This window comes from Leptonotus elevatus, chromosome 13 (assembly GCF_054856555.1).
Source record: "Leptonotus elevatus isolate MCC_2025b chromosome 13, RoL_Lele_1.0, whole genome shotgun sequence".
NCBI classification, from domain to species: domain Eukaryota; kingdom Metazoa; phylum Chordata; class Actinopteri; order Syngnathiformes; family Syngnathidae; genus Leptonotus; species Leptonotus elevatus.
Window position 1 is genome coordinate 10,943,322 of NC_141251.1, and position 13,114 is coordinate 10,956,435.

Sequence of the window (13,114 nt, forward strand, 5' to 3'; positions counted from 1 at the left end):
GAGAAAAAAGAAAAAAGCCTGTAAAGCTGAGTCCATTTTGATCATTTTGTTTAACAGTTGTATTTTACGGGATACGTATTTTATTCAAGGATCAAAGAAAGCTTTTAGTCTTTGATTCTAAAAATATATTTTCCATTTGATGATTTTACATTAATTGGCAGTACAATGCCAGTGCTACTATATTTATGAAAAAACTTGTGAAGTGATTTTGGCTATTGTCAAGAAAACGAAATGACTCGATAATCTTCAATTCAATGCATATGTTATGTTTTTGTTGGTCCAAACAAGTGTATCTTTATTTGTACTAGGCATTTAAAATGAACAGGAAACTGAAAAAACAAGCGTGGTCTCTTATCCCCCCCCCCCCCCCCCCCCCCATGGGTGTATATATCCGTTGCAGGTGGTGCAAAATAGCTGTATAATGTTTTGTATTTAGTAACAGTAGCCTAATCTGTGATTGTGTGAACACTTTAGAACCACCAGGTGTTGTAATAACTTCCTGATTTAAAACATGATAATGGGATATTAGAATAGGACCTTGGATGATCGCCATTTTGGCTTGTTATCGCCCTCAAGGGGCTGTAAATTGAAAGTGCGCTTTGTTCATATAAAAAAAACTACATTTCCCACCATTAATAGCGTTCATCCTTTCGCGGTTACTTCCGCAACTCATTCAACTCTGCTTCCGTGTTCTCAATGTAGTGTAGCAATGGACGGTAATTCAATAAAGGCTATATTATTTGACTTAGACAACACGCTCATCGAAACATACAGGGCTGGTGAATTGGCGATGCAAAAGGTAGTATTCTCCTGCTAAAAGTGTATTATTGTTTTTAATGCCAAATTACTAAACTAACCTGTGTAGGCAACGGATGGATTGCGTTCAAATTCACTGGGAAAGACAAGAACCACAGCCTTGCGGTCAAATAATTACATTTCCGACTGCTCCTAACTTTGTTTTACGAAAAATGCCCTTCAGACAGACAATTTCTCATTTTTATTCGAATTGTCTGTTGTTTACCTACTCTACTGCTTTATTACATAACTATTAATTTACCGATTTGTCAGATGATTACGTACTTTTTTTTAACCTTTTAAAACATGGCGACATTGGAATTCTATGGATTACTAATTAGTCACTGAAGTAATATATATGTAAAGGTCTAATGATTGATTTTTATGTTTAGGTTACTGTATATTATTTGTATACATATACATGAGCTGAGTTTATATTTACTTATTTAGTACTCTTAATCAAACATTTCTGGACATTTGTGTGGTTTACTTGCATGTTGTTATTGAAATGCTCTGTGTGACTTTTACAGACCCGTGAACTTTTGAAGACCTCACTGGCTCTTGATGATGACACCGTCACCAACATTTGTGACAAGTTCATGCTAAAACTTCTGCAGCAGAAATTTGACCCGGCAGCTGGCAGATCCATCGATGAGGTCCGAGCGGGTCACTGGGAAGACAGCATTAAGGAAAGTGTGGATAGTTGTTCAACACCCTCCCTGGCAGCTCAGTGCTACTACATGTGGAAAAATGGTCGACTGGAGCTGCTGAAGCTGTCCCCTGAGATATCCAATCTTCTGAAACAACTTCGGAGGAAATACAAGCTTCTGCTCCTGACCAACGGGGTTTCTCAAACACAATGGGAGAAAGTGAAGGCTGTCGGTTGTGAAAGCTTTTTTGATAGGATTGTGGTTGGGGGAGATTACCCCGAGGAGAAACCTTACCCTTCCATCTTCAAAGTGTGTTTTGACCTGCTGCAGGTGGAACCCCAGGACTGCATAATGGTTGGAGACTCACTCGACACTGACATCCAGGGAGGGTTCAATGCACAAGTACGTGCTACCGTTTGGGTTAACAGTGCAGGTGATGCTGTGCCTGATGGTTCAGTAACACCTGACTATACACTTTCAACTGTATTGGACCTGGAAGACATTTTGGCACAGCTAAATTAGAGACAAACATTGTATCAATTGACCATTATATTTGATCAAATTGATCAAATTGCTTTTTTGTCAAAGATGTTCTGAAATTTGTATAAAGTGCATACCTAACACTATAAATGTCATCAACGTGTCTTAAATGCCTTTAATAACAATAACAAGTCGTATATTGTTAAGCATAATACATGAATGCCACCCTAATAACGATTACCTTTCTGTGAGTCCCACTTCATCTGTAGCTAGAAAAAAAATGACAACGCACACACATCTCACTTACTTGTAAGCGTCATCATGGATTATGACATCACATCCGTGATCACATGGCATGACATCATAGAGTGGTTATGGCGCTGAGTTTGCTCTTCTTGTCAAAAGTAAACCGTCCAAAAGAAGACTTTTTTTTATATTATTGAGATTTATTTTTTGTAATATAATATGAAAATAAAAAAATGGCAATGGGCGTAAACTCAAATACTCAACACTCACCAAGTGAAACTGGTAGGTCTTTCTGCTTATAGCATACAGAATCTGCAAGTAATCAGTGTTGACTCCATGACCAGTGCATGCTCTCTTTAATTGAAAATTCTATTGACATTTGCAGATAAGAAGAAAAAAAGTGAACCGTTTGAAAAGCTACAATCTAACATCCTGAGTAGTACAACAAGTACCTACCTGGTTAAGGACTTAATTGGTGAAGGAAGCTTTGGTAAAGTTGCCCGGTGTGTAAACTTGGACACGTCACAGACCGTAGCCCTCAAAGTCCTTAAAACCAAGTCAAATGTGGTATCCAATATGGAGGTATAATATCCTAAATCTGTATGGAGCTATGACCTAACCAAGTGCTGAGTTGTCACTTATTTGTGTTGTTTTCTCCACAGATCAAAATGCTTGAGATTGTAAGTGTTTTGGACCCAGTAAAAAAGAGCATTGTGAAGTTTATTGAAAACTTTGAGCATGAAGGGTATACGTGTTTGGCTTTTGAAATGCTAGAAATGAGCCTTTTCGATTTTGTTGTCAAGAAACGTAAGAAGCCATTGTCTGTCAGTGAGATACGGCCGATTGCGCATCAGGTAAAGTTATGTCTTGGCAGAGTTGTGTTAAACATTACATCTTACAAAAATTGCACATAAATTAAAATGGCCTTTTAACTTGTGACAATGATTGCATCTGAGTTTGTTTCCTCCTCTTATCGTGCAGTTGCTTACGGCCTTTGAAGCGCTGAAAGGTATCCAAATCATTCATGCAGACCTGAAACCTGATAACATCATGCTGGTAAACCATTCATGTGAGCCACTCAGGGTTAAATTAATCGATTTCGGCTGCTCCCTCCAGACCTCTGCAGTAACCCTTGGAATGACCATCCAGCCTATGGGGTACCGGTAGGGTTCTTTTCTCTTCAAGTCTGAGGTCAACCACATTCCTGGTTGATTTGTTTGTACGATATTATGACATTAGAAATAATGGGAAATGAAGTCATCCATCCCAAGGTCAATCAAATGAACCAGTTTACAACCTTGACAATGTGCTCTCAGACAGGTTCATTTAGTTCCAAACAAATTGGGCGTATTATGTCATATATGCATAATCCGTCCCTTAATAGCCTGCCGCTACCATGACATTACGATTTTACGAAATAATATACAAAAATTTGAAATATAACTGTGGTATTAGAAAAAGAGAGGCATTCCACGTATTTGAGATAAACAAGACCCATAGTTAGCCCTCTATCTTCCTCCAAACAACTCCAAACCTTTATCTTATACCATAATATCATTTGGAGCCGTTCACAGTATTTATTGAATAACGTGACAAACACCTGAAAAATACATTATACTCAGATAACCTCTACAGTAGTAATAACTCAATATTATTACTACTACTACAAAAAAAAAAACACGTTCTTCGCTCCAGCCTGTAAGATAGCTATAGCACTTAGCTATATATAGCCCAGCATACATGCTGCTCTGTATGAGCAGAATAAATTCTCCAGCCAGCAACGTCTTTAAAAAAAAAAGTCTGCTTGAAATTAATGTTTAATCATATCCAACATTCAGACAATGAGTTATTACTCATGTAGATAAATACCACCCACTTTCTTTGCTCAAGCCTGTAAGATAGCTAAAGAACGTAGCGATATAGCCCTCATACTTGCTGCTCTTCAAGTGCAGAATAAATTCTCTAGTCAAGGACATTTTCTGCAACAATCAGCTTGAAAATAAGTTTTTAATCATTTGTCCTGCTCCATAAAAGTGTGAATACACCAATCCGTGGCCTTGGTACGACTATATAGCTCAAACAATCAGAGAACAGAAAATGCTAACATCACTCTTAGCCTGCTAGCAGGCCCTGTTTGGTGAATCTGTAATCTGATTTAGTTATTATCCTTTATGTGCCATTGGACAGCATTTATGGCAATGAATGAATGATTTCATTGACACGGCAACACATAGAACCAAAAATCGCTCTTTACAGTAAACAAATGATGTGTAGTGACGGTCTTTCTTCTGCTTTGATTATGAGTCTTTTTACTTCACATCATATCCAGTTTTTGCAGTTCTTCCTCTGTTGTTGTTATGTTCCCTGATTGCTCCTTTTGTTGGAATATGTAAAAAAAAAAACAACAACAGGCTCATCCTTTGGTTCACTGTAAAATATAGATGCTTTGCTTAATAAATTCAAGAACTGTACATCATGGGCATTCAACATTAGAGATTCCACCGGATATAATGTTAACAATTTGCCAGATATGATATTTAAATGTACTTGCTGTTTCTGCTCCTCCTACAAACAGAGCACCCGAGGTCACCCTTGGCCTTCCAATCTCTGAGCAAGTGGACATGTGGGGACTTGGTTGTGCTCTCACTTTCTTGCACATTGGCCAGCACCTTTTTGCAACAAACTGCGAGTACCAGATGGTAAATAGGACAGAATACTTCACTTGTTATTGACACGCTGTAAAGTTATGAAGTAAGAAGTGCCCGATGATATCGAACATGTTTTGTCCCCCAAGATGAGGACCATCGTACAAATACAAGGGCAGCCAGACGACTCACTCCTCATAGCGGGCAAATACAGCCAGAAGTTTTTTACCCATTTAAACTTTGAACAGTGGAAGCTAAAGGTAGTAATGAAGAACTTTCTTGAATTTCAAACTTTTAAGACAGCCTGTTTGAAAATATGCGTTTTTGTTTGTTTATTTGATTCCTCTAGACTCCAAATGAATATAAGCTTACGAGCGGAGAAGAGACGAAAACATGGAAGATACGACTAAAGTCTCTGGATGCCCTTCGAACTGTAAGTGGTCCTTTTTTTTAAGAGGAAAAAACAAATGCATGACTATTTGAATTCGAAGAACTCTTTTCCAAAATGCTATTAATCCATTTAGAAGAAAATTGACTAATATGTTTTACAAATAATAATTTCATCCAGTTCAAACAATTCATTGCCTCCGTGTGAACGTGTCCAATAAAAGATAACAGAGTCCATACACAACAGAATGACATGGCAGGGTCCATTTTGATCAATCAGTTGCTCTCGTTTTAGAAAAGAGCTCTTCATTCTGTAGTCCATAACTGGATCAGCCATCTTTGTTTGACACCCAGCAGAGCCAAGAGGATAAAAAAGAGGTGATCAGCGAATTTGAAGATCAAAATGAATTTGTTAGCTTTCTAAAAAGTCTTCTAAACATTCAAGCTGAGAGAAGAATCGCTCCGGAGGAGGCTCTCAAGCATCGTTATGTCTCTATGGCTCATCTGGTTCATGAGAGTCACACCAGCTCGTAGTAAGTCAATTAACCCTGTTAACATGCATGAAGTGGTATGTTTGTGTAGTGGTTAACTCATTCACTCATGCCATTGACGGCTATAAATGTCAAAAATTCATTTGAACTATTTATATTAGTTTAAAAATGTTTCCACTTTTTTTAACCAAAGTGAAAATCGAAAATATATATATATATATTGTACATTTAGAACATATATAAAATTTGGGATTAATCGTGAGTTAACTAGTTAAGTCATGCGATTAATTACGAAAAAATTTAAACATCTGACGCCCCTAATTTTTAATAATATTTCCTTCGTTTTTTTATTAATTAATTTTATTTTATTTTTTTTAATAAACTTTTCATTTTTCTTTAAAAAAGAAGAAAATATTATTAAAAATTAGGGGCATCAGGAGATTAATTTTTAATCATAATTAATCGCATGACTTCACTAGTTAACTCACGATTATTCACCAATTTTATACCTGTTCTAAATGTACAATGAATAAAAAAAAAAAGGTTTTCTCACTAAAGTGGGAAAAAATGTTAAACTAATAGAAATAGTTTTTAACATCTATAGTCGTCAAAGGTAGTGAATGAGTTAAAATGCACAAGAAAAAAGAAAAACTTTTAAGAAAAGGTTTGGATGGTCAACAATTTCAAATAAAGGGTGGCAAAAAGCAGTTGCCTTATTGCGACACCTCTGTCTCCAGTTTTATAGTTAAAATATTGTATTTGTTTCCAGGCTGCATTAGTGATCGGTTGCTTTCTTTCAGTGTGGACAACGCCTTTGATCAGATGCTGGTGTGCCCTATTGAAGGATTTGAAGAGGAGCTCATTTCAGACAGCGAGGATGACGACAGATCTTCCTACAAGTTCATTTTGCACTCAACGTGTTCCTCTGACGGAGCAGCAGACACGGGACATTGGAGTGATAGTGACTTATCTGACAAAACATCAGCAGATGATGGACAAGCTGACCAGGATGTACTTGAGCCAGTGCACAACGCTAAAAACATCCCCGTTTTTGTGTGCAGTGGTTGCGGAATCCTGTTTAGAAAGTAAATATCAAAAACAGACTCGTGATGAAGAAACTGTGGACAGTTAGACTAAAAGTAGTGCCCATACTGAAGAAATCCCCACTGCCAACGTTTCAAGTTATTTTTGCTTGGTTTTTGTTTTCCTCACTCACAACCTGCCTTGACCTTGATGAAAAAAGACAATAATAAAATTATTTTTTCTATTTTCAGTCATCAGCCTCACAGCAAATGTTGACATTCAACAGCACGGATATTTCTCATCATCATCATCATGACAACTTATCCAATTGGAGGTGTCAAACTCACTCGGACTGACCCTTCATGTCATTATGTGGCCGGTGAAAGTTTAACCACTATTTTCCCCCAATTATGGCTCAAAACTAACTTAAAAATTATGATAACTGAAGTATGCAAGGGCAATTATGTAATACGATATTGTGACTATGAGTTCCCTCACGGAACACATCAGGTAAGGATAAGAAGTGTAGCTGTCCTGTACTCGAGCCACACATGTAGTTTTTAAACAGTGTATTAATTGATGCACTCTAAGTCCTAACAAAGTTTTTTAATTAATGAGTTCATTAGAAAATCATGCAACGAACTGTTATCACAAAAATATTGTAAGAAAAGTGACGAAGAATGGAAGAATTGGCTCGATTTCTTTTGGCTAATATACGTGTCTCCTCTAAAGATGTATTTAAGAGTTTATTGGATCATCAGTTATGGTTAGAATAAATGATAGAAACCCACTTGACGTCACAAAGCACTGCTCGTGCCACTCCTTCTCGTCGGGTGCTGTGGCGCGTGCCTGTAATCCAAGCTATCGGGAGGCTGAGGCTGGTGGATCGTTTGAGCTCAGGGGTTCTGAACTGCAGCAATCTATGTTGAGCGGGTGTCCGTGCTAAGTTCGGTGTCGATATGGTGCTCCCGAGGGAGCTCAGGACCACCAGGCCGCCTAGGGAGGGGTGCACCGGCCCAGGTCGGCAACGGAGCAGGTCAAAGCCCCCGTACCGCTCAGTAGCGGGATCGCGCCTGTGAATAGACGCTGCAGTTCAGCCTGAGCGATACAGTGAGACGCAGTCTTTTATAATTTGTCTCCATTTACGCACACGCTGACAGTTCATGTCATTGCACAAACACATTTATTCACAAAGCAGTTTCTGTTTGTCCTGTATAGACTGCCTCCTTCTGGGTGGAAGTGGTGCTGGGTACTAGGTTTAAGGCACAACCAGTAGTTTAAAATTATTCTTCCTTATCTTGACGCTCTAATCATATCCTACCCCTCTTGATTTTGCTCATTATTTAAAAATGGAATGTGATGATAGCAAAAAGTTTAAATAGGTGGAGAGAGAGCGGAGGGATTAACTGGCATTCAGGCATATTAACACGTAGACTACAGCCTATCTACACAATAGTACAGACGACCACAGCATATTAACTTATTACTAGTGATTGGGAGAAAACGCACACATACACAATTAAGGCATTATAGTTCGGACTCGCATTGGAAAAAACTGCTCTATGTAGGCCTACCTCGCTGACGAATATGGTGACGTCACAACACAAAAGCACTACTCGAGCTGCTGTTCCTCGCCGGGTTCGGTGGCGCGTGCCTGTAATCCAAGCTACCGGGAGGCTGAGGCTGGTGGATCGTTTGAGCTCAGGGGTTCTGAGCTGCAGCGGACTATGTCGAGCGGGTGTCTGCGCTAAGTTCGGTGTCGATATGGTGCTCCCGGGGGAGCTCGGGACCACCAGGTCGCCTAATGAGGGGTGCACCGGCCCAGGTCGGCAACGGAGCAGGTCAAAGCCCCCGTACCGCTCAGTAGCGGGTTCGCGCCTGTGAATAGACGCTGCAGTTCAGCCTGAGCGATGCAGTGAGACACAGTCTTTTATACTTCGTCTTCATTTACAACAACACACACGCTGATCGCTTGTATTGTTTAAGCATTACACCAACGTCAAACACTCAAGTTTTTTTCTTCACAAAGCACAGTTTCTGTTTGTCCTACACTGCCTCTTTCTGGACGAAGGCGGCATTGCGCTGTAAAGCAAATCAGGTATGAATGTAGATAAATGTGTGTTTGTGTGTTTGTGTGTATATGTGTGTGTACTCATGTGCATGTATGGACATGTGCATGTGTGCCCATATATGTTCAACAGCTAATGTTTGGGGATTTATTGTATATGTAGGACTTTTTCTTTCTCTACTTTGCCTATATGTAATGGATAAGGGCTTACAACTCATACCAATATTGTCTGTGCACATAAGATAAGCATGTTTTTGTCTATTTTCTATTGTTTAAGGAATAAGATAGATAAGTTATTGTATTCCTACTCCTTTGAACATGTAAATTATGGAATTTATTATTGATTAATTGTTTTCTTTCTTATTTTTTTTATTTTTTACTTCAATTTGTATTTTATACTATTCTATGTTCAAACAAATAAAACCAATCTTGTCGTTGGTTTACCGCACACAATCGAAGCACTATACTGGAATGTGTTCGGTATCTAGTGTTTCAAAATCGCTCTGTGTTCTGTGTACCTTTTCATAGACACGTGAAACCACTAGATGTCGCTATAGCCCCATGAAGACCTCACAAGACTCCAAGTCAAAAGCACTACGCGTGCACCTATTACTCGCCGGGTTCGTTGGCGCGCGCCTGTAATCCAAGCTACCGGGAGGCTGAGGCTGGCGGATCGTCGAGCGGGTGTCCGCGCTAAGTTCGGTGTCGATATGGTGCTCCCGGGGGAGCTCGGGACCATCGTTCAGCCTGAGCGATGCAGTGAGACGCAGTCTTTTATACTTCGTCTTCATTTACAACAACACACACGCTGATAGCTTGTATTGTTTAAGTATTACACAAACGTCAAACACTCAAGTTTTTTCTTCACAAAGAACAGTTTCTGTTTGTCCTACACTGCCTTCTGTTGGACGAAGGCGGTATTGCGCTGTAAAGCAAATCAGGTATGAATGTAAAAAAAATAATTGTGTAGGCATGTGCTGTTTGTGTATATAAGTGTGTACTCATGTGCATGTATGGACACACAATTATACAAACAATTATATTTAACACTAGCAGAAAAAGTCATTATTGTTTTGTTTTGTTTTTCACACGTCTAATAGGCAAACTATACAGTTTGAGTTTGGTAATGAAAGCCAAAAAGGATGGAATAGTTCTCATAAATTCACATTTATCTAGGCCTATGTGAAATTTTGCTAAAATTATTAATAAATTAATCCAAAATACTTTTGCTTTTTTTCTAAACTAACTTTCTAAAGTAACTATTCGGCAGGAGCCAGACTTTCTTCCAAATAAATTAATCCACAAAACCAGACCAGTATGCAACCACATGAGGTAATATCATTTTGAAAAAGCATTCTTATTTTGTTCTTACCAGAACAGTTGGGGGGGCTTTTTTACCTACAAATGTACGTGTTTAAGATAATAAGGACAATTTCTGGACATCAAGACTGCATGGGTTGGGTTGAAAAAAAAAAGAAGCATAAACATACTTCAGAAGGTATACCACCAAAAATGTTAGCATAATCGGTATCTTGTGTTTCAAAATCGCTCTGTGTTCTTTGTACCTTTTCATAGACACGTGAAACCACTAGATGTCGCTCTAGCCCCATGAAGACCTCACAAGACTTCAAGTCTTAAGCACTACTCGTGCACCTGTTTCTCGCCGGGTGCGGTGGCGCGCGCCTGTAATCCAAGCTACCGGGAGGCTGAGACTGTCGGATCGTTTGAGCTCAGGGGTTCTGAGCTGCAGCGGACTTTGTCGAGCGGGTGTCCGCGCTAAGTTCGGTGTCGATATGGTGCACCTGGGGGAGCTCGGGACCACCAGGTCGCCTAAGGAGGGGTGCACCGGCCCAGGTCGGCAACGGAGCAGGTCAAAGCCCCCGTACCGCTCAGTAGCGGGATCGCGCCTGTGAATAGACGCTGCAGTTCAGCCTGGGCGATGCAGTGAGACACAGCCTTTTTCTTTTATACTTCGTGTCTTTACACACACACGCACGCACGCAAAAAAAAAAAAGCCTGGCCCTTCTTTTTTCTTCATTCACAAAAATCTGTTTTTAGTGCTCCTTTCCTGCCTCCTCCTGGAAGGAAACACAACATAAAAGAAAAAAAACTGTCATGAAGAAAGAGAGACTTCACAACCAGCTTGTAGTGACATAATTTAGTTCCATGCACGCTGAAAGAAATTCCACTATACCCACATTTCTAGTTGACTTTTGACTGAGTGTTATTTTTTTTTTACACACCCAGAAAACTGAACCAAGAGAGCAACTTGTTAAATCACCAAATGCTCATTAACCAGACTGTTATCATACGTAGGGTAAATATGATGTAAATGCTACTTCATTCTTCAATTTAATTTGTAATCAAGTAACTATTCGGCAGGAGTCAGACTTTCTTCCAGATGAATGCATCCACAAAACCAGACCAGTATGCAACCACATGAGGTAATATCATTTTGAAAAAGCATTCTTATTTTGTTCTTACCAAAAGATTTTTTTGGGGGAAAAAACTTTTTTACCTACGTGTTGAAGATAACAAGGACACTTTTTGGACATCAAGCCTGCATGGGTTGGGTTTAAAAAAAAAAAAGGGGGAAAAAAAAGAAATAACATTCTTCATCAGAAGGTATACCACCACAAATGTTAGCATAATCGCCAGGTGTAACTGGTAGGCCATATTCTGACAAAAAACATCTTCAGAGGAGCACCCTCCTTTTTAAATAACTGATCTACCCATACAATATTATTTGTAAACCAAGTACCAATATTCTTGGTTGGTTTACCACACACAATCGAAGCACTATACTGGAATTTGTTCGGTATCTTGTGTTTCAAAATCGCTCTGTGTTCTGGGTACCTTTTCATAGACACGTGAAACCACTAGATGTCGCTATAGCCCCATGAAGACCTCACAATACTTCAAGTCTAAAGCACTACTAGTGCAGCTGCTTCTCGCCGGGTTCGGTGGCGCGTGCCTGTAATCCAAGCTACCGGGAGGCTGTGGCTGTCGGATCGTTTGAGCTCAGGGGTTCTGAGCTGCAGCGGACTATGTCGAGCGGGTGTCCGCCCTAAGTTCGGTATCGATATGGTGCTCTCGGGGGAGCTCGGGACCACCAGGTCGCCTAAGGAGGGGTGCACCGGCCCAGGTCGGCAACGGAGCAGGTCAAAGCCCCCGTACCGCTCAGTAGCGGGATCGCGCCTGTGAATAGACGCTGCAGTGCAGCCTGAGCAATGCAGTGAGACACAGTCTTTTATAATTTGTCTCAATTTACGCACACGCTGACAGTTCATGTCATTGCACAAACACATTTATTCACAAAGCAATTTCTGTTTGTCCTAGACTGCCTCCTTCTGAGGGGAAGCGGTGCTGGGTACCAGGTTTAAGGTGCAACCAGTAGTTTAAAATTATTCTTCCTTATCTTGATGCTGTAATCATATCCTGCTCCTCTTGATTTTGCTCATTATTTAAAACGTGAAAGGGATGATAACAAAAAGTTTAAAATAGGTGGAGAGTGAGCGGAGTGATTAACTGGCATTCAGGCATATAAACAAGTAGACTACAGCCTATATACACAATAGTACAGACGACCACAGCATATTAATTTATTACTAGTGATGGGAGAAAACACACACACACACACACACACACACACACACACACACACACACACACACACACACTGCTCTATGGAGGCCTACCCCGCTGACGAATATGGTGACGTCACAACTTTAAAACAAAATCACTACTCGAGCTGCTGTTCCTCGCCGGGTGCGGTGGCGCGTACCTGTAATCCAAGCTACCGGGAGGCTGAGGCTGGTGGATCGTTTGAGCTCAGGGGTTCTGAGCTGCAGTGCACTATGTCGAGCGGGTGTCCGCACTAAGTTCGGTGTCGATATGGTGCTCTCGGGGGAGCTCGGGACCACCAGGTCGCCTAAGGAGGGGTGCACCGGCCCAGGTCGGCAACGGAGCAGGCGAAAGCCCCCGTACCGCTCAGTAGCGGGATCGCGCCTGTGAATAGACGCTGCAGTGCAGCCTGAGCGATATAATGGGACACAGTCTTTTATAATTTGTCTCCATTTACGCTCTAATCATATCCTGCTCCTCTTGATTTTGCTCATTATTTAAAACGTGAAAGTGATGATAACAAAAAGTTTAAAATAGGTGGAGAGTGAGCGGAGGAATTAACTGGCATTCAGGCATATAAACAAGTAGACTACAGCCTATATACACAATAGTACAGACGACCACAGCATATTAATTTATTACTAGTGATGGGAGAAACACACACACACACACACACACACACACACACACACACACACACACACA

The 13,114-nt window shown here is 40.3% G+C and overlaps 2 protein-coding genes and 5 non-coding genes across 7 annotated transcripts; all 7 read left to right on the forward strand.

Annotated features, from left to right (window-relative positions):
- The first annotated feature begins 557 nt into the window (after nucleotides 1–557).
- nanp (N-acetylneuraminic acid phosphatase) lies at nucleotides 558–2,127 on the forward strand. Its single transcript, XM_086093190.1, has 2 exons — nucleotides 558–799; nucleotides 1,326–2,127. The coding sequence occupies exons 1-2, from the start codon at nucleotides 710–712 to the stop codon at nucleotides 1,965–1,967; spliced, it is 732 nt and encodes a 243-aa protein (XP_085949316.1). The 5' UTR covers nucleotides 558–709; the 3' UTR covers nucleotides 1,968–2,127.
- A 210-nt stretch (nucleotides 2,128–2,337) lies between these two features.
- LOC147163786 (homeodomain-interacting protein kinase 1-like) lies at nucleotides 2,338–6,912 on the forward strand. The gene is made up of 9 exons (XM_086093189.1): nucleotides 2,338–2,453; nucleotides 2,557–2,753; nucleotides 2,834–3,025; nucleotides 3,153–3,334; nucleotides 4,747–4,870; nucleotides 4,966–5,076; nucleotides 5,166–5,249; nucleotides 5,561–5,736; nucleotides 6,495–6,912. Exons 1-9 carry the CDS (start codon nucleotides 2,405–2,407, stop codon nucleotides 6,781–6,783), a joined length of 1,404 nt encoding a protein of 467 aa, XP_085949315.1. The 5' UTR covers nucleotides 2,338–2,404; the 3' UTR covers nucleotides 6,784–6,912.
- Nucleotides 6,913–7,545: 633 nt separating this feature from the next.
- Nucleotides 7,546–7,844, forward strand: LOC147163787 (signal recognition particle RNA). The gene has a single exon (XR_015096995.1).
- A 506-nt stretch (nucleotides 7,845–8,350) lies between these two features.
- On the forward strand, nucleotides 8,351–8,649 carry LOC147163788 (signal recognition particle RNA). The gene has a single exon (XR_015096990.1).
- A 1,798-nt stretch (nucleotides 8,650–10,447) lies between these two features.
- LOC147163789 (signal recognition particle RNA) lies at nucleotides 10,448–10,746 on the forward strand. The gene has a single exon (XR_015096985.1).
- A 992-nt stretch (nucleotides 10,747–11,738) lies between these two features.
- On the forward strand, nucleotides 11,739–12,037 carry LOC147163790 (signal recognition particle RNA). The gene has a single exon (XR_015096986.1).
- Nucleotides 12,038–12,548: 511 nt separating this feature from the next.
- On the forward strand, nucleotides 12,549–12,847 carry LOC147163791 (signal recognition particle RNA). Its single transcript, XR_015096984.1, has one exon.
- The last annotated feature ends 267 nt before the right edge of the window (nucleotides 12,848–13,114 follow it).

Bases quoted from the DNA above. Each gene is read 5' to 3' on its own strand.
- nanp (XM_086093190.1), top strand. From the start codon at position 710: ATGGACGGTAATTCAATAAAGGCTATATTATTTGACTTAGACAACACG. The intron at 800-1,325 runs GTAGTATTCTCC...TGACTTTTACAG, and splicing joins GTGAATTGGCGATGCAAAAG to ACCCGTGAACTTTTGAAGAC.
- LOC147163786 (XM_086093189.1), top strand. From the start codon at position 2,405: ATGGCAATGGGCGTAAACTCAAATACTCAACACTCACCAAGTGAAACT. The intron at 2,754-2,833 runs GTATAATATCCT...TTTTCTCCACAG, and splicing joins ATGTGGTATCCAATATGGAG to ATCAAAATGCTTGAGATTGT. The intron at 3,026-3,152 runs GTAAAGTTATGT...CTTATCGTGCAG, and splicing joins TACGGCCGATTGCGCATCAG to TTGCTTACGGCCTTTGAAGC.